We start from the raw sequence: 24600 nt of genomic DNA on the forward strand, positions 1-24600 counted from the left end.
AAATAAACTAGTGATTGTAGCTGCGAATGCAACATGGCGTCTCTTACTAAACACTGACCCTGGACATGATGTGTGTTGATGTTTAGCAGTAACACTTGACCATAAGGTTACATTTGTTAATGCATAAGGTATCATGAACTATCAATGAACAACATATTTTTACAGCATTTATTACTCTTAATGTTTGTTAAAAAACAAATTGTTCATTGTTCAAGTTAGTTAATAGTGCATTAACTAATGTTAACATACTGTATACAACTTGTGATTTAAAAATGTATTACTATATGTTGAAATGAACATGAACTAAGATGTTTAAATGCTGTAAAAGTAATGTTCATTGTTAGATCAGAATAAAGGAGTCATGACATGAGGAATACAATTTTCCTTGATCTTTTAACATATAAGAGGTCATTGTACTATAAAAACATACTTTAAGTTTCAGAACTGAAAACTTCCTCCTCAATAGAAAAAGAGCATTTATTTAAACCAAGCTGCAAAATTGGCTCGTTTGGAATTCATTGAACTTGTGACATCACAAGGGCCAAATACATCTGCATATGCAATGCCTATTTTTCGTCACTGCATCCTTGACCCTGTCAACTGGTGCTCATTCAGTCAGTCACACAGGTGAAGAGAAGAAAGACTGGACCTGTCATGGGAGATTCATCCTAGGTGGACTTTCAGGACACCTTCATGTGCCTGTCTGATGTGATGCAACAGCTTGAAGCTGTCTACACCGGGCACGTCCACACAGACTTTCTAAACCATTTATTTGTGTTGTTGGCAGTAGTAGCGCCACCCCGTCAGTGCAAGATGGAACCGGACATCTGTTTACTGTCGGCGCGACGCACCACTAGGGATGCTTCAATGGTAGACAGCATCATTGATTATAATGGGTTCTATTGCTGTTGACGCAACGCAAATCTCACATCCGGTGTAGAAAGGGCATGAGTGTTAACAGTTGTGCTTGAGATGAACAGTTTAATATATTCTGATGCCATGTGTTGGATGTGCATTATGTGTAAACCCTCACATTTAGTTTTATAATGTTGTTGAGCTGGTTCATTCTCTTCCGATTGAGATTTAAAAATGGCTTTATTAGGGGCTGCATGATGTTAGCCAATCATGACAGTGGGAGTTTACTTTGAAGTTTTAAGGAGGCGCTTAAAGGCCAAAACTGAGCATTTCAGACAAATTGGAAAATTATCATTTATTACTAAATTATGGCTGTTTTGGTGCAAAAAAAAAAAAAAAACTTTACTAACATTATCAGTGGACCTCAGGGAAGATATTAAAATGATAACAAAAAAGCACTTCATGACCCCCTAATTAATGTTGTCAACTAATGTGAACAAATGAAACCTTATTCTCAAGTCTTACCAACATTTCTGTAATTTATTTTTTAAATATTCAAAATAAAACTTGTTGGTTTAATTAGTTCGTTCTCTTCAAAACTGAAATCAGGACCACAAGAGAATATTTTTAGACTTAAGGATTATTGTGCAATGTGCTTGTTTTATTTCTGTAGACACAGTTCTCAACTACATTCCCAGCCAGTCTTTCAAAGAAACAATCTTTCACAGCATTGGATTACATTACATTTGTATTTATTTTTTCCATGGTATTGAGTCTCAAAATAAAACACATATATATATATATATATATATATATATATATATATATATTATACACACACTGTATGTATATTTATATACACATTACCCTTTTTATAAGATTTATGTATTTTAATTTCCAGTACAAAAAACCCTGAATTTTATAAGTTTAAAATTTATTTTAAAAAAGTATAGATATAATTTATATAGATATAGATTTTTATAATTTTTTTACTCTAAAATTAAAATACTCAAAGCTTAAAATCATTATTTTGTGGAGTGTATATACAGTAATTTTTCAAATAATGCATTTTGGACATGTAACTTTTGATGATATGATGATAACATTTAAAATGATCATTCTTTCATCATTTACTCATGCTTATGCCTTTTCAATCTCAAATTACTTTCTTTCGAATCGTATAGATTACCTTTACACTGCCTACACACATTACACTGAATGCATATAATAATCTACATATAATGCCCATTGAAAATAACCACACAAGATGATGTGAAAACTAAAGACTCAAAATGTGTAAGAAGTCACAACATGTAGAGGTGAAAGTAAGTCAAGATGAATGTTTATTTAAGTGTAACTGATACTGTAAGTTCTTTATATACAATACTGTGCTATGATGCATGCTAATTATGTTCATTTAATAATGACTTATATTTTGGGCTGTTTTTAACGGAAACCTATTGTATACCTTCAAAAGGCTTAGAATTACATGGTACAAGTCACATGGACTAATTTCATGATACTTTTGCTTCCTTTCTGAAGCTTGAACGCAGACTTCACTGCCACTGTAATGAGGGAACAGGACAGAAATTCCTTTGGGTAAGAAAGAAAATCATTCCGGTTTTGAACAACAAGAGGGTAATTGATGACAGATATCCAATTTTTCTGTGAACTATTCCTTTACCAATGTGTTTTTTGAAAAAAAAAATAAAAAAAGTTTAAAGAAATGTTCTTGTTCAAACAAACTTTTTAATAAAACCATAGCTCTTGGCTTTGCCATTCATATTCATACATTTCACTGAAATGAATTTATTACATTTGTTATTCATCAAATTAAATTGTAAATTAAGTGTGTTTACTAATAAATGTTAAATAATTATACTTTTTTTTTTTAACAATGACCATAGTCTATGACCATTAGTGTCTATTTTATCTTTTTGGCCGCAAACATAATTGTCAGTGAAATATATTTATAACTGAAAGTTCTTTGTAGCTGGGATGTTACTTCCTGCAACAAAACTAGCACTTAAAAAAACAAATCTCTAATTCAGTTTATTTTTCTTTTTTCCTGAGTATTCTCGTTTTTTCTTTTTGTACTGACTGCCTTCTCCCTCCCTGCGACTGGCGAAGCTGGGCATTGGTGGCTCAATCTCTCCTGGACGTCCCCCCCTATCTGGCACACTGCCCATTAGAACCTGCAGAGTGAATGGATAGATCCAGGAAGAGGTAGTTAATTAATGGTTGTCTGAATATTTGAACAAACCTAATATGAATGTAAAAAAATTTTCTTTATGTGACTACTGGAATCAAAACTTTGGTGAAGGGCACCTTGTGAACAGCCGTTGAAGGCCCCGCTTTAACTGGCGAAATGCGAGACTGATCTTCTCTGGCTGCCAACAGCATAGCAATTGAGATAGACGTCTCAAGAGAGGGTGAAAATTGTGGCATGGAAGAAAGCACAGCATTGCGTTCCTTGAAAAAAACAAAAAAAGAGAAGACAGAATTTGTTTCATGAAACAAATATTAGATATACAATTAAAAATGGTTGCTAATGAGACTATATTAGTACCTGTCCCCTATCTCCCCAACCAAAAGACTGAAGTGTGACATAGAAACGCTTGATCATCATTTGGCGTCGACACTCATAATCCTTACGAAGAGCTTTGTCGATTTCATGAATCTTTTTCTAAGAGTGAAACAAAAAGCTTTTGGGATTAAAACAAACTTCACTCTATTTTTTTTACTTTATTCCACCATCCTGTAATATTCCAGAGCAGGCTTATATCTGGAATAGGTCAAATGTAATGCATGCATACCCACTGATCTGAGTTCAAACTGGTCTTTAGTAATGGCTCTGGCATTACACCTTCTGGAAGGGATGCAAGCCGTGACTCCACCTGAATGAATGATGGTTGAGTTATATAATAGTCAGCATAAAATGGCAATATGTAGTAATGGTTACAGACAAGTAACATTCATTGGCGGTCTGTTTCTTACCTCTGTACAGGCATCACTTATCTGAGAGGAGGTTTCTAAACCAAGAGTCTGAAACAGTCCTGCCAGATACTTTGTAACATCTTTCCAATTATCCACCTCAGCTTGACTGTCTTCTTGATACTCATCCTTACTGTCCAGAGTAAGACTTTCCCATTTTCTTTGCTCTTTGCCCTTGGACTCCAACTTCTGTTCTGCATCATCTGGATGAATCTCTCTGTACATCAGCATATGTGCTGCCATTAACTCTGCCACCAAGAACTCTGTTAATTCAAAGACAAAATACTGTATAAATATTACAAGAAAATCCACAACTAACTAAAATGCATGGACTGAGATCATCTATCACCTTTCTTAACTTACCGGTCAGTCTGTACAGCAGCAGTGGGCTAAGGTGCTCTGATGTGAGTGCACTTTGTGGACAGGACATCTCCTTAAGCACCTCCCTCAACTCCCCCACCAGAACTGCACCACCAATGCTCCATGCTGAAAAACAACAGCAAAAACTGGAAGCTGCATCTGAAGTGGCATTTAGGTGTATTTACAAACAGTTTAATGCTGTTTAAAGATGGCACAAATGCATTAACACAGCAATTACAATTGCATAAATAATGTTATGGGGTTAATATTTTAAAAGTAAAATTATGAAAATAGAAATATTAAACAAATGAAAATATGAAATTCTACTTTGAAATTCCTCCTCTTTCACTATACATCTTTAAATCAGCAGTCCTCTTTGCGATCATGATTTCAAGCTCAACTACACTTCCAATAGCGCCATCTAGCGATCCGTGCATGTGTATAGCACTAGGAAGTTTAATCGAGCTTGAAGTCATAATCGTGGCTAAAGATTGCTGTCAAGATTTTACAGTAAAAAATTAGTTACATTTGGTCTGGTCTAACCCAAAATCTATTGGATCACTTCAGAAGACATGGATTAAACCACTGGAGCCTTATGGATTACTTATATGCTGCCTTCATGTGCTTTTTTGACCATCAGAATTCTGGCCACCATTCACTTACATTGTATGGACCTACAGAGCTGAAAAATTCTTCTAAAAATCTTTGTTTGTGTTCAGCAGAAGAAAGAAAGTCACACACCTCTGTGATGGCATGAGGGCGAGTTAACTGATGTGCGTGATTGGTACCTTTCATTTACATTAGGGATTACATTGCAAACAAAATCTCTTTTAAAGACCGAAAAGTAAGGCTGTGTCTTTATACATTTACACTTGTTATTAATAAAAAGCTTCCCTAAAACTAGCAGGACATTAAAAAAAAAGTCAGCCTTCTTATTATCCAACAACATTGCAAAAACAGTAATATTTTTAGAAAATGTAAGAAACTTTTAATATGGCCAATAAAACACATAAACCCAAAAATACACTTGACAAATACAATACAATTACTCAAAATTGTAAAGAAAGACACATATTTCTGTTGGTTTGTGTTACCTGGCACACATGGGCAGCTTGCTCTTATCTCTGAGACCAACCAGGTAAGCAGTGGACAAGGTAATTCATCACATGTACATTTCCTCAAGCACTCACTGCTCTTATACCTACACAACATGAAATTAATTTTGGTAGTATATATGTTGACAATAAAAATGTTTTAATTGCTCTCTGTGTATTTCAAAGTAACTCACCCAAGAGATTTTATTGAAGCAATGATTCCAGTATCTCTCTCCATAGTAGGCTAAATGTTACAATAGAACATTGGTTTTGTTATTTCTGTACTTCCTCGTTCACTGTTGAGTGTCGAAGTTAAACAGAGCCCCTCTCCCACGGGTGAGCCTTTAATGTTAGCAAAACAAAGCGTAACTCGGTGGTACATTGACAAGGAGACCAGAGGCTGTTCTTTTTGAATGAATGTCTATGGAATAAATGCTTTAGTTTGCTTAATAAACTGCTTTTGTGAAGAAACAGATCATCTATTAATTAATTGACCACCTGTTCTTTAATCTTCAACATGTTTACAGTAAAAAAAAATTGGAGTGAACTATGTGTGAAGTGTGCTACGATCAAAATGCTGTTCTATAGAGAACACACGGACAATTTTGCGATAGATGGGTATTAGTTTACGGCTCTCGTTCATTTGTATCGTATCCGCAAACGATGATTTATTGTCGTAACATACTGATCGAGGTTCATTGACGTCATTTCCATTATATGATTGGCTTAGATTAACCACGTGATCCAAGCTAAAGGTTTTTAATCTATGGTGAGCCGTGGAGGTTGGTGTTTCCCACCGTAAACAGAAAATATCAATAGTCAAAGACAAGAACAGTAGATCAAAGTTGGCGCGCATTACAGTTCAGCCGTCCTTATCACTGTTCGGCTTCGTTTGGTTCTAATGTTATCATACATTACCGTTTACGTTAGAGAGATTAAAAAAAAAACATTTCGCTATTTATTATTACCTTAACCCTTGTTCGTCAATAAAAAAGTTACTCAGAGGTCCTTCGAGGACAGAAATGTCTGCGTCTAAAAACTGCCATAATAATATTATATATTAATATTATTTTTCACTTTCAATTAGTTATTGTTTTAACCATCAGTACTGATCATAACTATCAAATAATTTGATTTGAACCCTTTAAATGCCCGTATGGTTTTGTTTTTCACACACACACACACACACACCTTCTCAATACACACGTACTAAACACACACTGACATCCATACCTGCACATCCACACAATTTTAGCTGCATCATTTATTAATTTGGCCTGCAGTGCTCTATAAATACAGAAAACAGGACAAAGCACGTATTTGCGCCATAGGCTAAAAATGGCCCATCTGGTGGAAAATACCAGAAAATACCAAATACACACACACACACACACACACACACTTTTGGCAAAATGATCGAAAAAAACTCAAATGTCCCGAAGGCCGCACAAGGGTTAAATGAACATTGTACAAAATGATCTTGCTTACTAATACCCTATTTCAGCGTTTAATAATATTCTTAATCACAATAATTTTTGCTATATATTCGCGTCACAGCAAATGACAGTTAAACAAAAACAATGCTACATATGACAAATATGATTGGCTACAGCGCCAATTGACAGACAGCAGTTCCAACCAATTAGAAGCAGGGACCCACAGCTCCAACCAATCAGGACAGGGACCGGGACCCGCGCACACTGGTTGCGAGGCGCAGGAAGTGGTCAGCCACGGTCACCCTCCATCTTCGATACCGCCTTTGCGACAATTTGCTTGACTGAAAAACGGACAGAAAAGGTAAATATTTCGATTTCTGCTAACACAAACAGTAATTTATGTTTAGTTAGTGACTTACATACTGATATTAAATGGATTCTTCGTGTATGCATATGCATTTTTTGGACAGATTGCTTAACTCTACAGCATGCTAGTTATCGCGAGTGTTAATTCTGCAGTTTAAGGCTATGAAACTTGTCAGTTGATTGTTTTGACTCGTAACGGATCGATTTAGCTTATGCATGTTGTTGTATTTCTTTTATTAAAGCCAAAATTATCTTCCCATTGTACGAAATGACCGTTTATCTGCAGAAAAGCCTTCAGTTAGCTAGATAGCACGAGGCTAATGATGTAGCGAGTGTCCGAGAGCGCGCACAGTGACCAATCAATGATTCGCGTGTGTTTACTCTGACTTTACAGTTCGGAATACACTGCTATTGGAGGTGCATGAACCATGAGCGAGCTCAATGTTAAAAAGCTCAAAGTGAATGAGCTGAAAGAGGAGCTCCAGCGTCGAGGCCTGGACACCCGCGGGCTGAAGGCGGATCTGGTGGACAGATTGCAGGCGGCGCTGGATGTCGAGTCGTCGGGCGCTGCTGCACCGGGTGAGGAAGAACAAGACTTGGAGGCTGGAGATGCTAATGAGTATAAAGATGAAGGTAATACATCTTTATACGTACATTATTTGATTTACTTTATTTTTGTAAAGTCAGTTTTGAAGCCGCAATCCAGATTGTGATGTTGCTAATTGAGGTTTACTTCACATGGATTACGCGCGATTATTTTCTGTGAGGTTCCCTTACCAATGTGATGGACCTTAATAGAGCTCCCTTTCAATTGGAATCCTGCTTCCATGAACTATAAGCAATGGTTGTTTTTAACCCTCCTATTGCGTTCGGGTTATCTTTTACCCGTGAGAGGTATATCATATTTTAATACCACATTATTAATGAGAAAAAAATCTACAAACAATCATAAATCCATGAAAATTAATTGGTCAAATGGTGTGGGAAGCAAGAATGTAGCCAAATACTCAAGCTTGGGGGAGAGTTCAGGTGTGTGAAATTTGTATAAAAAGGGGTAATTAAAAACCCCATATTGATCAACCATGGGTATGAATATTATTATGTTTTTATGTCGTATAGACATTAAAGTAACAAAAAAATATTCATTGCAGGTGGGGAACAAGATTATGGAGAAGAGGATAAGGCAGAGTTTGATGATGGAAACAGCACAGACCTATTCCAGGGTGAGTACGATGATCAGGGAAAGGAGAATAATGAAAGCAGTGAGGACAGCACAGAGGCCCCCATGCCTGGTTTTGGAAAGATTGATGATGCAGAAGATGTGATGCCGGAACAGATGACAGAGCAGTGCCAAGATGAACATGAGTCTGAGGGCAAGCAGCCGCTCCAGGATTTGAAGCAGGAATATGAGGAAACACCATCACATCCTCAGACAGCACATAAGTTTGAAGAACCAGCATCATGCCAGATACCAGAGGGAGACTCAAGTCAACGCTCGCAGGAGGAAGGACCTGGTGAGTCTTGGCAAATGCTTCTTTTAACTTCAGGGTTCCTCAAAGTTAGAGAAATTAGTCTGAAGTATTGTTTTTTATATTCACTTTTAGTAGTTTTTGCTATATTTAGAAGTAATATAAAAGTGATTGTGTATAATAAGTCACGCTAGCGAGATAACATCTGTCTCTCTTTTGGGGGTGTTATTTGCACACTAATAAGTATAATTGTTTAAATCTATAAATTCTGAGAGATTGTTATCTGATGTACCAATGGAAATCTGACTAGCAATCTCTGTAAATTTATTTCTAAAAATCTATATCCAATGATCATGAATTTCTGGAAAAGTAATTGTTATAAGTTTAGGAACTTTTTATTTTTCTATTAGTTGTGTTTTAAGGTCCGCTTCTGTTACAGTGTGCAAAAATGTATTTGATGTTGGTTTTGATGTATTTATCCATATCTTTTCAGATGGTGATGAAGTGAAGGCAGAGTATAAGACAGATGAGGATGTTCCACAACAAGCTGAACAAGGCAACGATTGGGGCACTATGGATGCACCGGTCAAAACAGAGGATGATCGAAACACTTCGCAAGATCGCAAGAGGCCACATGATGACAGTCGTGGATATGGATACTACGAGCATCGTGACGACAGGAGGTAAGATGTGCCTCTTTTTGATTACGTTTTTTATTTTATTTTCATTGCTCAGTCTCATAGTTCTCTTTGGTTGTTGTCATAGGGGAAGATCACCACAGCCCCCAGCAGAAGAGGAGGAAGACGAGATTGACGATAAGCTTGTGGTCATTGACACCTGTGAGTACTCTGAAGGAGAGATGTGTTTGTGATGTAGTCCTTTGTATTTACTGTTTCTGAATTTTCATGTTCTCTTGTGTTGGACTCCTGGAAATTATGAATAAGGAAAAAGTGTTGGTTTAAAAGCGGTTGATTCTTTAATATCCTTTAATATTATTGTCTAGAGGAAAAAAAAACAATACCAAAGCCACATTACTAAATGGAACAATCTAAATTTGTGGTGTTTGTCTCTAGACAACTGTGACCTGCACTTCAAGGTGGCTCGTGACCGGTACAGTGGCTATCCTCTTACCATTGAAGGCTTTGCCTTTCTGTGGGCAGGTGCTCGAGCCACCTATGGTGTTAACAAGGGTCGAGTGTGCTTTGAAATGAAGGTAAGGAAGACACCACTTGAAAGAGTTCCATATTTATTTGCCTCAAATATGCTACAATGTGCATCTATCTGGTCCTTACCCCTGTTTAGATAAATGAGGACATTTCCGTAAAGCACCTTCCGACTTCTGAACCTGACCCTCATGTGGTGAGAATAGGATGGTCCCTTGATTCATGCAGCACTCAGCTTGGTAAATTACCAGTTACCATCTTTGAATATTGCATTAAGCAAGTAGCTTGATCAAACCTGCTGAATTAGTGAGGTTTCAGTTTTTTGTAGTGCATTACCATTGTAATTTAACAGCTCTTTGTTTTATATCACAGGTGAAGAAGCCTTCTCATTTGGCTATGGAGGGACTGGCAAGAAATCCTCTAACTGTAAATTTGATGACTATGGCGAAAAGTTTGGTGAAAATGACATCCTTGGCTGCTATATTGTAAATATTTTAATTTTCCACACTTCTATATTACATTCCCCCAAAACATACACCTAATTAAGAGCACCGAGACTGCATTATTAAAAAATATCACATCCTTTTTCTACATTTTTGTTTTTCATAGGACTTTGAAAGCAGTGATGAAGTGGATATAGCATTCTCCAAGAATGGCAAATCGCTTGGCTCGTGTTACCGTGTCTCTAAAGAGGATTTGGCTGGGCGTGCTCTTTTCCCACATGTATTGGTGAAAAACTGTGCTGTGGAGTTCAACTTTGGACAGAGGGAGGAGCCTTTCTTCCCCCCACCAGAAGGCTTCACCTTCCTTGAAAATGTTCAGTTGGAGGAAAGAATCAGAGGAACAGTGGGGCCTGCCACAAAAGCTGAATGCGAGGTTTGGCATTGCAATGAACCTTTGGAGATAAATATTCATTATAATTATGATCAATATTTTGTTCAATTTAGTTATACGATATTGGTTCACTTTTCATTCATTTATTTTTTGGAACCCATTCAACTTAAATATTTTTATAATTTGTAAACGAATAATAATAATAAATTATTATTGACTTTTAAAATTTTAATTACAACTGTAAGATTTCTCTCGTGCACTATCTCATATTATTTGTAGCAAGCAAGGTCAAGTATCCTTTAAAAGGCTTGCATTGTTTTGGTTTTTTTTCTCTTAAGTTTTGTAAGTTGCTTTGGATAAAAGCATCTGCTAAATGTAATGTAAATCTAAAAACATGTGAATGATCAAAATCGTAAGATGTTATTGAACCCTGGTTTGTAAAATGTTACTTCCACACTGTCCTCTAAGATCCTGATGATGGTTGGTCTGCCTGGTAGTGGAAAAACCACCTGGGCCATTAAACATGCTGAAGAGAACCCTGAAAAGAAGTTTAACATCCTAGGCACAAATGCTATCATGGAAAAGATGAAGGTATTGACTGGTTGACATAATCCCTTTTCTACTCTTCTGTCTTCAATCACACTCTAAAATTCACTCTTCTGCTTTTTTCAGGTCATGGGACTCCGACGTCAGCGTAACTATGCTGGACGCTGGGACGTACTTATTCAACAGTCTACTCAGTGTCTCAACAGGCTCATCCAGATTGCTGCCCGCAAGAAGAGAAACTACATCTTGGACCAGGTACTGTCATACTTGCCTGCTTCTGTGCTGTGCTCACAGCTAAACCCCTTCTCCTTCCTCCTCAACCCTCCCCCCAGAAAGACCTACATCCACTGCTGTTCACTGATGCACATGTTCATTAATGCACTTCTGCTTTCTCTGTAGCATAGTCCAAAGCATTGGTTAGCATACTGTTATCCTGAAGACTTGTTTTCAGTTCTTATTTCTTTGTCCTGAACATGTTGCTGAATTGTTTTGCTTAAACCTGTAAAAAACAGGGAAAGAATGCAGTATAGTATGTTGTCGCAATGAATATTTTTTACTTTATGTATGCCTTGTTTTAAAGAGATCTTTGCCACACTGTACAAGTAGTCCATGTCATTAGTAAGATGTTGAAAAACAAGTAATCACTGCCTGGTGAGTAAGAAAACACCTTCTGTTGCTATGGTAATTGTAATGAAACCAAGAGAAATTTGTATTAGATTTTTACTTTCATGAGAACTTTACTTGAATGTTGTGTTTAAAAATGAGCAGCAGGTAAGTGAAAAAACTAACTTGCTTGAAGTTTTTAGGTGGACTGTTTCAAGAGATTGTAAGGTAGGTAGGGTCAAAGGACATGCTAATGGTTCATTAAGGAGACTGTGAGTATGCATGGTAGGTACTAAATGTTTGTCCGTGTCAGGCATGCTGGTCGTGTGAACATCAGGTGAGTAAAGGTAAGGAAGGGGACCCAGGCAGTGCAGGAAGACGTTCATGCATGTGTTTGAAATGCAGAAGTGAGGGATATGTACTTTTCTTAGTGTTTTTAGATTAGTTCAATTTGTTCAGTTCTGTGTAGGTTCTAGCAGCTTATAGGACAAAGTGTCAGTCTTTCGTGTCTGGAAATCAAGAAATGGTTGTTGTTGTGTCAGTTAAACTTGAGACATGAACGACAGTGGCTAGAGCCTAGAGACCGCTGGTTTAAAGCCAGGCGCGCACTACTTGACTTGCAGTTGGCGCACTGCGTGCACATAACGACTTGCAGTCTTTTTTTGGTCTTGATGGTGTGCACACTATAGGTGTATGAACATTCTTTGCCGACTGAAGCCCCGTTTACACCGGGTATTGAAGATGTTTATTTGTTGATCTGAGCATAATTAGACCTGGATGTCTTGTGTTCTGAGTTCTGCCATCTTGTTTCAAGATGGCATACATCATTACGTTAATGTATACCTTCTATGATTGACCACGTTTACATGCACTTAAGAAAACATTTTATTCCAGGTTTTTTGCAGAAAGTGGCATTCTGAAACATATAAACGAGAACGCCGATTTCCTTACGCTGTTTAACACACCTAGGTTACTCCTTGATCCAGCTTAATGTCATCATGTTAAAGCTCCGTTCTATTGGGTGTTTGATGAGTGCACATGTGCGTGAACAGACCAAATAACAAATGTTGTAGTTTGGAGCTCAACAAGTCACAGCGGAAATCATTTTTAAATATCTTATAGTACATTGGGGAAAGCACATAAAATAGATAGATATAGAAACCATTACTGTAAGCCATGGTCTGGTGTCCATGAAAACGTAGTCAGCGATAATAATAATACAAATTATATTAAAGTGCAAATAATAGACATGAAAAAATACAATATGAACTGCCACACTGTTTCTAATTTTAGTGGAATACCTGATGTATGTTCTTCTCATCTCTGTCAGTGCGTGTTGATATCAGGGATGCTGAAGAAGATCTAAGTTCTTATGTATTTAAATGTATTTGCTTTTTCAAATTTTCCGATCGATTGATTATTTCCTTTTAAATCTGCACGTAACCGTCAACGGATCGCCTAAAGCATATCTTAAAGATACGATCATGAAATGTATTAACAAACTCATGCACATAGCAAACAATGTGAAAGAAGGTCTCGCACCATTTTATTGCACTGATTTGCACAGAACGGAACAGCTGAAAATGAGAAAAAGGGTAGGGAGACGTTGGTGTTCTATTTTATTTTCTTGTAATGTTTTTCCTTGGCTGTTACTCAGATCACTTGTCAGGACACGCCCTGACAAGACGTATAGATATCAAGCATGTTTGAAATCTGTCATAGTGTCTGTGACTAGTCTGGGTATGTCACAGAAGTGCGCTCAATACACCGCTATCGGTTGTGACACCTGTAACTTCTCGTTGCAAACCTGTCGCTGACTCAAAACATCAAAGGAGATGAGCTTGAGTCCTGTAGTTTGTGCTAGGCTTAAGACAAAACTAAGTAGACTGCAGTATGAAAATGTTCAATTAGAATTTCATTTCGGAAAATTCCTTGATAATGTTCTTTCTTGGAGCTTTTCTAGTAAGTAAAATATTATTCATAATTTCTCCATAAGCTTGTTATGAGAGAAAGGCCTCAGTTTAGGAAAAAAAAGTTACAACTGGTACTTTGAGTGAACCAGTGAGGGTCCCCTGTATATTGTTATTCATTCAGCTGTCCCGGATCTGTCCACCTATCCTGAATTCACGGTAAGTCAGGGGGGGTTGTGAGAGACAACCGCTAGTCATTCCAGAGCAGTAACTATAGACATGAACAAAAAAAACTCTCTCACTTTCATCGTTGCAGGAATCCAATTCCCCTCCTACGGAACGCAAAGCCGTAACAAAAGCAAATAATGAACAGCTTCTACTTCTTTCTTGTCACCATTGCTAGACAAATGTATATGGATCAGCCCAGAGACGAAAAATGCGTCCTTTTGAAGGTTTTCAACGCAAGGCTATTGTAATTTGTCCCACGGATGAGGATTTAAAAGAGCGAACATTAAAGCGAACTGATGAGGAAGGGAAGGATGTTCCCGATCATGCTGTGTTAGAAATGAAAGGTAGGAATGCCATGGATAACCAAAACAAATGTTCAAAACTACACACCAGATCTGCTTTTGCTGTTTCTTTTATTTGTTTATTTTAAGACTTGGAAGAACTCACCCGTCCCTCCTTCTGTTAAAACCTTTTTGCCAGATAAAAGAGCTTCTCTCACCTTATTCATCGCCCCCTGCCCTGTTAACCACATTCTCTTGCATTGTCTTTCATGTCATTGCAACCACCACTGCAACCAGTTCAGATAATCAGGATTGAGGAAGAATATCTGCAGTTGGCTCGTGCTCTCCAATTCACTTTTGGCAACAGAGCAGTTTGTATTGGCCATATTATTAAACATTGAATAAATTACTGAACAGCTGTCCTCAGCTAGGTACTTCCTGATTTGCAGGGACACCTTTTGTCATAGCACTCTTTTTCTGGCAACTGTTTTTAGTTTTAATTTTCATCCCCTACGATTCCCCCCTTACATTGTCTACATATTTCTCTGGGACAAGTGTTCTCTTACACAGCTAAGGAAATGTTTGTCCTAGAGCATGTTCAATTTTATCACCACATGTTCCAGTTCTCTCTCTTTCTATCACCTTGTTCTGTCCCTTCCCCTGTGTTTTTCTGTCACCATTGTATGGTGCTGATAATGATTCTCTTTGTCTTTTGCCGGTGCGGCTGTTCTTTCCCTCACTGCGTCCCTCTACTCCCGTAGCAAACTATGTTCTGCCCGACGCTGGTGAGTTCTTGGATGAAGTGAGGCTTGTTGAACTGCAGCGGGAAGAAGCCGAAACTCTTATCAAGCAGTACAATGAAGAAGGCCGTAAAGCTGGCCCTCCCCCGGAGAAGCGTTTTGATAACCGTCAAGGTGGCTTCCGTGGCAGCCGTGGTAGCTTCCAGCGTCATGACAATCGTGGTGGCCCTCAGAGTGGTGGGAGAGGTGGCTATCAGAATCGGGGTGGCACTGGAGGTGGAGGTGGAGGCTACCGAGGAGGTGAGAGTGAATTTCTGAGTTCTTTGGTGAATTATTCATTTATTCTGTAGTCAAAAAGTTTTATAGAATGACCACTTTAAAATCGATAGGTATGCACTTGGGCTGCAACTAACGATTATTTTGATAATCGATTAATCTAACGAATATTAGAACGATTATTCTGCAATTATTGCAAAGATTAGTCATTAGCTCTTAACCGATTATTCTGCTTGTGTCCCGACTTAAAAGGTTGGATTAAACGTGCTTACTAACAATAAAGAGGGAAAAAAAATAATCTTTTAAAAATACCTCTAAATGACATTCACTGAATTAAAGGGAAAACATTGTTTTTATTGTTTAATTCAGTAAAGAAATTCACTGCAAAAAATGCATACAGCAGTTTTTCTCTTGTTTTAAATTTTTAAAAATGTTTAAATAAAACAAGATACATTTACTTGAGAAGCGAAATATAAGCAAGTTGTCTAAAAGCAAGTCTAAATATCTTATATGCTGCTTCTCAGGTTAATGCATCTTTTTTAAAGGATTTTTAGATATTTTAAAATATTTGTGTTTTTAATATTATATTCAACATTCTCAGGAAAAAAAAAATTCTTCTGCAGTATAGCTGCTAAAGAAAATCTACGCTGTTTTATGAGTTTTACATCTTTATATTGGAAAACAAAACAAAATAAAATCACAAAATGTATTTTGTAGCCGTGTATAATGGGGCAATTAATTCTTCAGTTAAAACTAGTGTATTATTTCAGCTATAAAGTAGTTTAAACTAGGGCTGCACAATCAAAATAAAATCGAAACCTCGATATGACTTTGTGTGATTTATTAAATGGCAAAGGGCTGTGATTTAATTAAATAAATAAATATTCTGCTCCCTTCAAAGTTTATTTGCTCTGCTCTGTCCAGTCTATATTAAGTTAGAGCATTGTTGGTGTTTTCAGAGCGGGTCTGTGCTCCACAACTCCACCTCATGCTTTGAGTAACAGAAGTGATCAGAGTTCGGTTCCGTTTGATTTTGTGCGCTAAACGCTTTATTTACACTAAACTGGCGCGTCCTGCGTGAAGCGTTTTTTATTATTATTATCTGCGGTAGCAGCATCTCAGTCTCCGCAAGGTATCATAATAATATCTTAGAATACAAGATGCGGTATAATTAAAACATCTTTATTAAATGATTGCTGAGCAAACAGCATTAACAGCAACACCTGTAGAGTCCAGAAACATCTCTTTCTCCAGTCTCTTTTTATTTGTTTACCTCTCACGAGAGAGCGAGAGCATGTCGCCCTTATTACACTCCCCGCGGAAACAAGTGAAAGCGGAACTAATATTACCAACATCCAACAAAATGAAAAGGAATATGCTGCCCTACAAAGGCAAAACGCTGTAACATCATGTTTGGTCAAAAATGAGTTAATGTCATTTTTGGGGTATTCAAGACCTCCTTATGTGAATAAATATCATGAGTCAATTTGATTGTTTTAACGAGAAATTAAAGGGCTATGACAACCGTAACATCCAAAACCATACGAGAAACCACAGCAGAACGCCGTAACAGTTGTTACGGCTCTTAGCCTTTGTTCCGGCACGCTGAATTTGAGTTTAAGGTGTTCTGACTTTGTTTCGCCTGGCATCAAGAGAGATGTTACGGTACTCTGGCTTTGTCATACTGTCAAAGATTACCGCTCTTTTATTGTCACCAAAGCGCGTAACATACAAGCGACACTTTGAAATAAAGTGTAGACTGCCGACTGCTTGTCTGTATTATTACTCTGTGATAGCGATGTGATAGGGCGATGGTTCAGATCTGTCAATGTCAGTGACAGCCCGGAGCTAGCTAAATTTAATCGGTGTCACGTAAATTAGCGCTAACGTTGACGCTGACACTCGCCTTACATCAGATGCTGAAAACCAAATATAAAATACAGAGGCATCCTACCTTTCCATGCAATCCGATATAATCCATAGAAGATATAATCCATAGCAATGCACGTCATCTGCCGTATCCACAACAATCCATACGTGTTTGAGCCATATTTCCTTCTTGCAGGTGTTCACGTCAGATTTTACAGCTCATTATCGCTAACGTCCGTACAAAGTAGGCTAACCTAAATAGTAAAAGTAATTCCAACTTTTTTTCGGTATACTCTGTCTATATTATCTCAGAATTAAAAGGTAGTAATCCAAGTCAAGTTCGTTGACTGAGCATCTTGAGCAGTTTGGTGGCCCTTAACCCTTTAACTGTCACCCCTCCCCCTTTTTTCGCATAGACATGAAAATCACTATCCAAACTTAAATGGTTGTATTTCAAGAATGCTTTGTCATATATACCTATGGACAAGTTGTGTTCCAAATTTTAGGTTGATATCTCAAAAATGAGCTTTCAGTAAGATTTTATTTGGAGCAGTAAAAAACTTGGAATGAGCAGTCTCTAATCTCTAATGTATTGGTCCAATGTTTAATTAATTATTACTCTATATCTTGCATTTAAATACATATACCTTTGTATTCAATTATAATTAAATTATCTTTATTGTGAAAATATGTATTGGATTTATTCATACTGTACATACTGTACTGCAAAGTAACTTATCTGTTATACTGTTTAACTGTGTTAGTGTTGCCGCACTATCCTGATCATTATAGCACTAAATAGGAACAACCAAAGGTCTTCTATATAATTTAAAACAAATACCATGATGACTAGACCTTGGTTAGGTGTTCTTATAATGGATGTAAGTATGGTGAACAGCAAGTAAATATTGATTATATGTCAGTTACGGCCTTTTGCCTTTGCATGACTCATGATACAAAGGCAGAGTACAGTAACTGCAAAACAAGGGTCAAAGGTCAATTTTGAGCAAGATTTTTTGCATACAAACATTTCTTCTGTATAGCAACTAGTTGTGAAATTTTGGGAGTCCTACCTATAATACTTTTGTCTGGACAAAACAGAAACTTTAAAGTCATTTTTCTCAGTTTCACACTCTAGTGAGTTAAGGTCTTTTGCTTTTGCAGGGCAGTATGCATATAATAAATCTATATCAAATATTTAGTTACTATAATATATTGCATTGCTAAATTAAATATAATAAAATAATTAATAAAAATAATTGCATTAAATGGTGACAAACTAATAAAAATTTTCACTTTAAATTTAACTACACCAATGGGTTATCAGTTCAACTTCAGTTTAGGGTTGGGCAATGTCCCCTAAATTGGCAGTTGACGATGTTGACAGTAAAACATCGCGATGGACGATGATATCGTCGGTGGGGTAAGGGGGTGGGGGTTATATAATTTCATATAATTTTCAAAAATTATACGAAAAATTATAATTTCGTTATTTTACTAACCCAACTAATGACTCGTCGGCGCTTTATCAGTAGGTTGCACGACACGTGAAGCATTTTTTTTTTTTTAGCTTTCACTTAAGAAGAGTTGTGCACTTTTTATTTTAATATATCTCTTTACATAAATACTATTTTCCACTTAAAAACTATAATTTCGTTATTTTACTCACTGATGAGCAAAAGGTCGAGGCACAAATGACCATGTACCTGCAGGAAATGGCCATTGATGGGGAAGAGGACCCGCTGACTTGGTGGAAAACAAACGACAAAAGGTTTCCGTTCATGGCAAGATTAGCACGGAAATATCTGTGCATATGTGCTACCAGTACTCCATCAGAGCGGGTCTTCAGCACAGCGGGTAGTGAAGTTACTCCAATCCGCAGCTTATTAAAACCAGATAAAGTGAATATGTTGGTATTTCTGGCCAGAAACATCGAAATTTAAACATGGTCTATGGTGAAAGATATTAGACTTCTTTACGCATTTTTCGCCATCTGTTGCGGAGCTATTCAATTTTGCATATTATTTTTTAAACGTTCATTTGTGTAGTTCATATGACCACTTTACAATATTTCAATAACATAATTTATTTTGTAGCCTGTGCTGAAGTTAATTGTGCTGCTAATTATAAGTGAAATGTTAATGCCGAGTTTCGGTCTGAGTGTTGTTCCCGTTTCATTTGTTGTTCTTCTATGTTTTAATAAATATGTGTTATTCATATTCACCTTGTTTCTTTCATTTGATTTGACATTATGGATTTATGGCCAAGGAAATTTTTCTTTAAAAGTATTAACCAGACAAAAGTTATTTGACATTCGCTGGTCTGGGTTTATCTTAAACTGCCGCTTCAGTGTATACAAGAGCTATGTGACAATGAGCAAGATTTTCTGAGACACTAACTACTAATAATTAATTAATAAAGGCTATTTTCTTGTAGCCTACAACATAAAATATTTTAATCTAAATGTACAGTGTAAGACATGTAAAAAAAAGACAAGAAGCTAACAATGTCAAGATCAATATTTGTGTAGCCTGCCTGACACGGTATTTTCACAGACTAACACGTCACGTCTCTGGCATATACTACAGTATTTAAAATAGCATATATGCATTAGTTATATTCTCAATTTAATTTACAGAGCAATCCCTGCAAAGTTTTTAGGTTAACTATAGAAGAGACTAGGATTAGTGAGTCACACTAGCAAGACTCGCAAAAGGGGGCGTGGCATCACGATGGTGGCTCTACATCGTGATGTTGGTCAGCCATCACGATAGACGACGATATCGTCCATCGGCACAACCCTACTTCAGTTTGACATTAAGCCTCATTCTTTAGGACTGTCTTATATACAGTAAAGAATAGTTTGTATAAGCCTACTAGTTTTTAAGGCCTAGAATAAAGAGTAACATTTATATTTTAAAATTATATTTTGTGTATTTTGAATTATTGACTGACAGCAAACACTAGGCAACAACTATGGTTTTTACTGACAGCGAAATTTAGTTAACAGTGACATTGAGCAGAAAGCTTACATATAACAATTTGACAGCTGCTGAAAAAAGTTAAATGATCAGCGTCGATTGATGAGATGGAGATCGGTATCTGATGTTAAATTCCTGATTGGAGCATCCCTAATATTCAAGTTGACTGTGTTTCAAAAACTAATGATGATGATTAGTGGGCTGAGACCCTATCACAAAATAGACAAAAACAGGTACATGGTGGACGGTAACATTTGAATATGAAAAATACTTTTTCACTGTTTATATATTTATTTGTTTGTGGTTTAACTGGAAAAAGGTCTCAGTTTGGTTCTTTTTAAGAGGGCTCAAGTGTGAAAACCTCAGTAGCCTTTTTGCAGTTGAACATGTGGGAAACATTACCATCATAATCACAGTTCAAATCGCAATATTTTTCAAAATAATCGCGATATGACTTTTTATCCAAATCGTGCAGCCCTAGTTTAAACCCACATTTTTTTCAGTCATTTTAGGGTTTGTTGACATGACTTGTAAAATTGGCTATGACTTTAAACAGAAAAGGTTAGTAAGTGATTGTATCACACTAAAATAATGTTAACAAGCTTGCTGTTTGTGTTGTTGCTATACTTTTGAAATAATGAGTATTTTTATATTTACATATTGGCCCCATTCACTTCCATTGTACCTGCTTCACTGTAACCCAGATTTTTTTATTATTTATTTTTCTAACCTCGTGCGAGCCCACTTCCACATGCCTGGACGTTGTATTTTGGCTTCGCTATAAGCAATGCATAATTTCCTGATCACCCTGATGCAAATTTTTTTTTATAGTGACCTATTCACAATAGTATCGCTTAGAAATTTGTCTGTGTTGCCTGTTAGATGGATACTGCCTATTAGAGCAATTTGCTGATAACTTTCCTAATCTTTCATTAGGATATAACCGTGGAGGGTACCAACAGAATCGCTGGGGAAATAACTACAGAGATGGAGGCTCTGGAAGCCGTGGTGGAGGCTACAACCGCAACCAGCAGTCTGGAGGAAGCTACAACCACAACCGTCAAGGCTCTTACAACAAGAGTAGCACTGTAGCCTCTCCAAGCTATAACCAGTCACAGGTATAGAGAAAGGACTTGCATTACCGAAGACTTAACAAAAATCATATCTTATGAATCTGACAGGCCAGTAATCATTCCCTGCGGTTTAGTATTTATAATTGTTTATTTTTCTCATTTTTATTTTAGCCTCAGTCCTATAATCAAGGCTATAACCAGAGTAACTACAACCAGGGTTACAACTATGGCAGCTACAGTCAGTACCCAGGATACAACCAAGGCTATAGTCAAACTCCAGCAGCCACAGGACAAACCTACAACCAGCAGCAGCAGAGCTACAATCAACAGTACCAGCAGGTGAGCTTATCAGTAGTAGATGTTATTATTTTCACTGTTGTAAGTGCTCATATTTTGAGTTAGGGATTTGAACAAATCCCTCACCCTTTGGCACATAACTCATCCTGCACTGTTTGTGCTACAGACATGAACGATACATCAAACCATACAGTTTGTTGAGGAAAGATGTATTATTACTGTACGACAAAAAGGGAGGAAAAAAATCCCATAGACTTGCATTGGAAAAGGACCCAAGCCTTATCAATGGACCATAATATCATATAGACATGGGAAAGGGCAATTTTGACTCGCAACCATCCAGAACACTTTAGCAACTGCATTGCAACACCCTAGCATTGTGATAGCGAGTGTGGATTTTTCTTCAGAAATCTTTTTATATCTGAAGCTGCATAGCAGTCATCTTTTAGCATTGTGTTGTTTATGCATGTATTTTTTTGTTTTTGTTTGACTCAGTATGCTCAGCAGTGGCAGCAGTACTACCAGAACCAGAGCCAGTGGAACCAGTACTACAACCAGTATGGCAGTTACGGCAACTACAACCAGCAAGGCACCCAAGGTGGTCAGGGCACCCAGGGAACGCAGTAGTAGCATTGCAGCCACTTGAGACGTCCCTCCCATCTCATTCCCTAAGCAGCATTCCTCATGCTCCTTTGCCTTTTTATGTTCCCTCTCTTCTTTCCCCATCTTGCCCTTTTTTGCCTGCTCTCTATAGAAATTAATTCTCTCCCTATTTATGCCAAACTTAAAGGTAACCACATTTATGTAGACCTCCATTGCTCTGTTTGAGTTTTGTTGGCAAGTATCCCTGTTTTGATTTTATACTTAATTTGTTTACATGCTGCTTCATTATTATTTTTTCTCCCTATGTATTTGTAGATGAAAAGTTTGGCATTTGAAATTAGTATGTGGTATTGTCTGCCCCAAACAGCTCCCACACAATGATGTGCTTGACGGTTTCAAAATCAAGCAGGATAATTTTGAGGATGCTTTGCACGCTTGGATTACATCTGATGTATAGAGGGAGAGAGACGGGGTGTTTGTGTTCCAATAGTTTCACCACTGATTTTATTTTTCTATCTTTTAAGATTAAAGAACCACATTTTGCAGTGGACGGTTATGGGTATTGTTCTGAATGATCATAGGCCTGTATTTACTCATTCATTTAAGACCATGTAACACTTTTGACTAGCTAGATCATATTGGAAATTTTAATAAATTTTGAATAACACTTCTGATGTCTCAAACCTGTGAAGGTAATCATTTTCCTTTTAATACCATTTTTTAAAATGATTCTGATTGGTCTGATGCACATCTGTTCTCATGTTGCAGATCAGTAATGATCAAAAATAGTTCCTTGTGTGGATATGTTTTTACCCTGTCATGTCTGTAAAGCAGTATCTGCAGATGGTTTTGTGTCGAATCAAAACATTATTTTGTATTTGAGAATATAATCTGAAGAACCATTTTGTGGTGTTGATTTTTTTATTATTATTATTAAATGAAAGGTGCAGAATCAATTGCAATTTCTAATATAAAGTCAGTTTCCCTGCTAAAAAAACACATCAGTTTAAGGTGGTCAAGCTGGTTTTTATAAACTGTTTTGGGTTACTGGTACAAAGTGGTCCAGCACTATCGGGCTTCGAATGCAATGCACAAAACAACTTCTTTCTGCCCAGAGCTCTTTGTTTCAGCCAATGAGGGATTCAACACCCCAACATGATAATTGAATCTCATGATATCAGAAATATATCCAGATTATAACTATTTCATATGTTATAGCCTACTATTACGATGATTAATAATCTTAATCATCAAAGCAAATCTAAATTGTTAAATTATTGCTGGTGAATTTTCTTTGTATTCAATGATCATGTTTCCACTAAGATTAGGTCAAAATTGCAAAGAGTCTTGTGGCAGTTGCAATAGCTGTTACATGATTTTTGCCTTCTATTTAAAGGATAAACGATCATAAACGTGTTGATCCCTTCCTGATGTCCCACTTTTGCTTAACCCAATCTATATATAAAGCATTTATATTATTATTTACAAATAATATGGTTTATTTTAGAATTGTATCGCACTCTAATAACCTCATTAAATGTCATAACAGGGTGGACATGCTTCAATATTCTTTACCCTTAACCAGTATGACTTTCGAAAGGTTTAACATGCCTTTTTTATGAAACAAGTGTTATCAGTATATGCTGGCAAACATGTCCTTTGATTTTTCAGTCATAAAACATTTTAAATAGTCAAGACCCCAATTAAAATGGCACCATTCTGTAGCCTAACCCTTTATGAATTAGTATGAAATGGGTTCACTTCATAATGATTTTTAAAAAAAAATTATAAAATATATTTGAATTTGTTAAATGCCTGAAGAAAAAAAAACTTCAGCTGGTACACCAATTCTATGACACTTAATTATTTATCTGCTAATTTTATTTTGTCATTTTGTTTTCTCAGAACAAGTACTGTTGCAAGGTTAACAAGTGTGCAAAAAAGATTAACAAGATAAAATTTGTAATAAAAAAAAATGGTAGAAGAAGATGCTCAAATATATTCTAACATGTTTTATTTAAATATGTCCTTGGTGTCACATTGTTTAATGTTTAAGTGACATTTTTATTGGAGAAAAAAATAATGGTATGATTTATTGAATTTAGTCTGATCAGTGAAGTATATCTTGCAATGCCATTGACATCATCTTAGAAAATTAATCTTTTAAGAACAATTTTTTTTCAAGGTGTTAAATGTTTACCCTCTTTTATGGGCGAAATGGAAATTTTTAAATGTTGGAAGTCGGAAAGTGAATTTATTTTGAGAATGACACAAACAAACAAAAGAAAAGTTTCCTTTTTCACCATTCTGAATGGGAAAGGTATGGGAATTTATGTGTTTTAAAAGATCCTTAAAGCTACAATATGTTTGTAAAAAAAAAAAAGAAATAAAAATGGATGGATGGATTTATTTGTGAGCTGATTTGGTCCTTAAACTGAACTACTTCTCCTTCATTGGAGATTTCTTCCTACAATGTAAAGGAACATTGATGGGTTCTACTTTTGCACTGGAATATGCTCATTTATATATATATTTTTTCCCCCATTTATGTTTTTAACACTAACAGAAACCGCCTGACCTTACGTTCTCAGTTGAATATGACTATACAGGTCTGTGTTTTTT

At 36.6% G+C, this 24600-nt stretch overlaps 2 protein-coding genes across 2 annotated transcripts; one reads left to right on the forward strand and one right to left on the reverse strand.

Moving 5' to 3' along the window:
* Positions 1 to 1771: 1771 nt before the first annotated feature.
* On the reverse strand, positions 1772 to 5872 carry im:7138535 (uncharacterized protein LOC797998 homolog). Its single transcript, XM_052105589.1, has 8 exons — positions 5498 to 5872; positions 5304 to 5410; positions 4213 to 4335; positions 3853 to 4112; positions 3672 to 3752; positions 3425 to 3541; positions 3184 to 3327; positions 1772 to 3050 (listed from the first exon to the last, which is right to left on the reverse strand). The coding sequence occupies exons 1-8, from the start codon at positions 5539 to 5541 to the stop codon at positions 2898 to 2900; spliced, it is 1029 nt and encodes a 342-aa protein (XP_051961549.1). The 5' UTR covers positions 5542 to 5872; the 3' UTR covers positions 1772 to 2897.
* A 1138-nt stretch (positions 5873 to 7010) lies between these two features.
* Positions 7011 to 24041, forward strand: hnrnpul1l (heterogeneous nuclear ribonucleoprotein U-like 1 like). Its single transcript, XM_052098635.1, has 16 exons — positions 7011 to 7100; positions 7500 to 7738; positions 8257 to 8619; positions 9068 to 9257; positions 9340 to 9413; positions 9648 to 9787; positions 9877 to 9976; positions 10110 to 10222; positions 10347 to 10613; positions 11040 to 11162; positions 11244 to 11372; positions 14034 to 14202; positions 14901 to 15179; positions 20942 to 21123; positions 21250 to 21417; positions 21871 to 24041. The coding sequence occupies exons 2-16, from the start codon at positions 7534 to 7536 to the stop codon at positions 22000 to 22002; spliced, it is 2634 nt and encodes an 877-aa protein (XP_051954595.1). The 5' UTR covers positions 7011 to 7100; positions 7500 to 7533; the 3' UTR covers positions 22003 to 24041.
* The last annotated feature ends 559 nt before the right edge of the window (positions 24042 to 24600 follow it).

Source organism: Xyrauchen texanus, chromosome 3 (assembly GCF_025860055.1).
Source record: "Xyrauchen texanus isolate HMW12.3.18 chromosome 3, RBS_HiC_50CHRs, whole genome shotgun sequence".
Lineage (NCBI taxonomy): Eukaryota > Metazoa > Chordata > Actinopteri > Cypriniformes > Catostomidae > Xyrauchen > Xyrauchen texanus.

Bases quoted from the DNA above. Each gene is read 5' to 3' on its own strand.
- im:7138535 (XM_052105589.1), bottom strand. From the start codon at position 5,541: ATGGAGAGAGATACTGGAATCATTGCTTCAATAAAATCTCTTGG. The intron at 4,113-4,212 runs GTAAGTTAAGAA...TTGAATTAACAG, and splicing joins GCTGCTGTACAGACTGACCG to AGTTCTTGGTGGCAGAGTTA. The intron at 3,051-3,183 runs GTGCCCTTCACC...TTCACTCTGCAG, and splicing joins CTTCAACGGCTGTTCACAAG to GTTCTAATGGGCAGTGTGCC.
- hnrnpul1l (XM_052098635.1), top strand. From the start codon at position 7,534: ATGAGCGAGCTCAATGTTAAAAAGCTCAAAGTGAATGAGCTGAAAGAG. The intron at 7,739-8,256 runs GTAATACATCTT...TATTCATTGCAG, and splicing joins TAATGAGTATAAAGATGAAG to GTGGGGAACAAGATTATGGA. The intron at 9,414-9,647 runs GTGAGTACTCTG...GTTTGTCTCTAG, and splicing joins GCTTGTGGTCATTGACACCT to ACAACTGTGACCTGCACTTC.